General features: G+C 35.8%; 2 protein-coding genes across 2 annotated transcripts in view; both read left to right on the top strand.

Moving 5' to 3' along the window:
• LOC103459980 (toll-like receptor 8) overlaps positions 1-919 on the top strand; it is a 6,169-nt gene extending 5,250 nt beyond the window's left edge. The window contains exon 3 of the mRNA XM_008401938.2: positions 16-919. Coding sequence (XP_008400160.1) covers positions 16-299 — 284 coding nt within the window. The 3' untranslated portion in view covers positions 300-919. The remainder of the gene's footprint in view (positions 1-15) is intronic.
• Positions 920-1,802: 883 nt separating this feature from the next.
• Positions 1,803-2,730, top strand: tmsb4x (thymosin beta 4 X-linked). The gene is made up of 3 exons (XM_008400515.2): positions 1,803-1,910; positions 2,178-2,290; positions 2,365-2,730. The coding sequence occupies exons 1-3, from the start codon at positions 1,843-1,845 to the stop codon at positions 2,391-2,393; spliced, it is 210 nt and encodes a 69-aa protein (XP_008398737.1). The 5' UTR covers positions 1,803-1,842; the 3' UTR covers positions 2,394-2,730.
• The last annotated feature ends 229 nt before the right edge of the window (positions 2,731-2,959 follow it).

Below are 2,959 nucleotides of genomic sequence, written 5' to 3'. Positions count from 1 at the left end.
TGTTTGTCTTGACAGAGGGCTACGTTAAGACTGGGGTGTTCAGACTGGCAATGTATCTGGCCCACCAGAGACTGCTGGATGAAAATGTGGATGTGATTGTTCTCCTGATGCTTGAACCTGTCTTGCAACATTCTCACTTCCTGCGCCTCAGGAGGAGGCTTTGTGAGAAAAGTGTTGTGGAGTGGCCCAGAACTGCAGCTGCTGAGCCCTGGTTCTGGCAGAACTTGAGAAGTGTTGTAAAAGTGGATAATCAAATTATGTACAGCAAAACTTATAAAAAGTTTTTCAGCAGCAAGTAGGGATAAAGATAATAATTCTTGAGAATAACCTAGTAATTGTTTAAGCATATTAAACATGTCATTATTTGGTATATATGTCATTGTGACTGTGATACTTAGCAACTTTGATCCTGCACTTTTGAAGTAATAAAGTGGAGATAGTATTGTACATGACCATGTTTGCATGTGTAAGTTAAAGAGGGTGGCTGTCAAAGGCAATAAGTATTTCATATCAAGAAATAAACAAACACGTAATCACTGACCGAGTTTACTTCTCGTTAAAAGTGACCTAAAATTGTCTGTGTATATTTAGTTTTTCCATTGTTCCTGTTCTTCAGACTGTCATGATATGAAGACAATTTAAGATGTTACTTTGGCTCATCAAACAGACCCACATATTTCAATTTAATTAACTATTTTTAATTTTTACAGGACAAATTCACAACACTTGTTATTATTAGACACTTTAGAAATACAAATAGTCCTAGTTATCAAACCACGCCGTCAAATTCTTTTCATTTTTGAAATGGGACGTTTTCTGTTCTAGGAAATCAAGAATTGTATTAAGTCATTGACATGCAAAATATCAGACTGGGGTTATTAGGTTTGCCATCATCGTGAGTGTTTCAGGGTTGAGTTGTATTTTGGGTCTGCATTGTATAAGTTTTGCTCATGGTCTTTGGTCTGCAACATAAAAAATCAGAAAGAATACATTTCAACTTAATTTTATGTTTTTCTGATATCTAATCAATATGCTAAAATGACTGATCTTTGTCTATCGAACAGGTCTATTTCAAATTATGTTTGACACATAAAAATACAAATGTTTATTTAATTGCTTTTATATTTTTGGGACTGTGAAACTGTGGGTCTACGGTAGGATGATAATAATAATCTCTAAATTGAATGCAGCGTTTAAATCTTATGAGTAAACAAAAAAAAACATGAAAGATGGGAGACTTATAAGTTTGTGTTGATTTAAATTTTGCCAGAAGATTTCAGAATCTTTGATTACAAATGTTTTAAATAAATTATAAATAAAATGTAATCATCAGTGTCCGTTTAAAAATTTCTATTCACAAGCTGATCTTAAAATATTTAGGTTTATTGACTACGTACTTCGCATTTTAGCACAGTTTATGTATGTCGTAGCTGCATTATCGCATTAGTCCACATGGGGTCACAAGTGGTAAAATTATAAAAAACCTGCCATTCTTTCATTAGACTTCTTCATGGTGTCTTTTGTCTTCTGCGTGAAGAAACATCTAAAACTACGACTTCAATTTGCACAACTTCGTGACGTCTAGAGAAACTCACCGGACTTTTAATCATGTAATGAGACGCAGCTTGTGGTGCTAAATTAATACTCTTTTTTTTTTTTCGTCAAAAAAGGAACTGCTTACTTATCTGACCTTATGCTACGATATGGATATGTTAGTCATTTTTTTCAAATCATCCTAAATAATATAAATAATTTAAAACCAAAAAATATGGTTGGTTGACAAAGGCAGAGTAGGCGTGACGTCAGAGGTTATTAACATACTAGGCAGTATTTATTGAATGAATGAGCCGCTCATTCTCACTCTGCTCCTGTGACTTTTGTTTGGTGTATCTACTGTGCCTACTCGCTTGGTAAGTGACCTCCATTATTTTTTTGTTTTGTTTGTGGCGTTATTGTGTGTAAAATTATTTAAAAAAAAAAAAAAAATATATATATATATATATATATTTTAAACAATTGCTTCTGTCTGGTATTGTGAGTGAAGCCATGTCAAATGAGTAGCCTCTTAAAGGTGTGCTGAACTATAAAATTGTTAAACTTTGGTTGCTAACCAGGGCGTAGCTGTGCTCGGAGGCGTTCTGATTCAATTACTAAAACGGTTACTGTGTTCTGTTTAGTGCTTTTGCAATCATGTCTGACAAACCCGACGTCGCTGAGGTTACAACCTTTGACAAAACCAAGCTGAAGAAGACTGAGACACAAGAGAAGAACACACTGCCAACTAAAGAGAGTAAGTTCTACTCCATGCAACTTTAATGCATGTTTTGGTTCTGAGGTTAACTCCAAGTCTTTACTCTGTTCCAGCCATTGAACAGGAGAAGTCGGAGTCATAATGAAGGCCAGTCTCCCATGTGTTGCACATTCCACAAGTGCTGCTGACTTGAACCACCTCACAGATGCGTTTTTGCCTGTCTGCACTTGCTAATCCATAGCAATGTCTACAAATTCCACCAGATGTAAAGCAAGTGGCTTCCCTTTAGCACGGGGATCGGTCCCTTCAATCCCTGCTGTGGAATGACTGCATGATGGACATGTACTTCATGTTTTTTTGTTTTTTTTTTGCCAATTCTGAATGCTCACTAAGCAAGGCTCATCTTGTAAAACCTTGGCATGCACATGTTTCAATATGTAAAATAAAACAAACTTGAATAAATGTGGTGTACAGGCTTGTTTGCATTGCAGTGTCCCAAACTGGATTTCAATGAAAATCCTGACATGTAAACTTTCTACAGACTGCAATATTGGCAGTATTTACTGATGTGTTCTACTTAAAGACTGGGGAATCTGCTGCTACTAAAGGTCACATTAAACATTTTGGGTTTTCTGAAAGCCAAACCTGACTGCTCAGTGTGAAGGATTGAAAATGGTCTTACAATACTGGGTGGAAAGGTAAAGTTAA

This window comes from Poecilia reticulata, linkage group LG2, assembly GCF_000633615.1.
Source record: "Poecilia reticulata strain Guanapo linkage group LG2, Guppy_female_1.0+MT, whole genome shotgun sequence".
Taxonomy (NCBI): domain Eukaryota; kingdom Metazoa; phylum Chordata; class Actinopteri; order Cyprinodontiformes; family Poeciliidae; genus Poecilia; species Poecilia reticulata.
Note: the sequence above shows the minus strand (reverse complement) of the source record. Positions and strands in the feature narration are given on the sequence as shown.

Coding starts and splice junctions, on each gene's coding strand:
- tmsb4x (XM_008400515.2), top strand. CDS start 1,843: ATGAGCCGCTCATTCTCACTCTGCTCCTGTGACTTTTGTTTGGTGTAT. Junction 1,911..2,177: donor CTACTGTGCCTACTCGCTTG/GTAAGTGACCTC, acceptor TGTTCTGTTTAG/TGCTTTTGCAATCATGTCTG. Junction 2,291..2,364: donor CACACTGCCAACTAAAGAGA/GTAAGTTCTACT, acceptor ACTCTGTTCCAG/CCATTGAACAGGAGAAGTCG.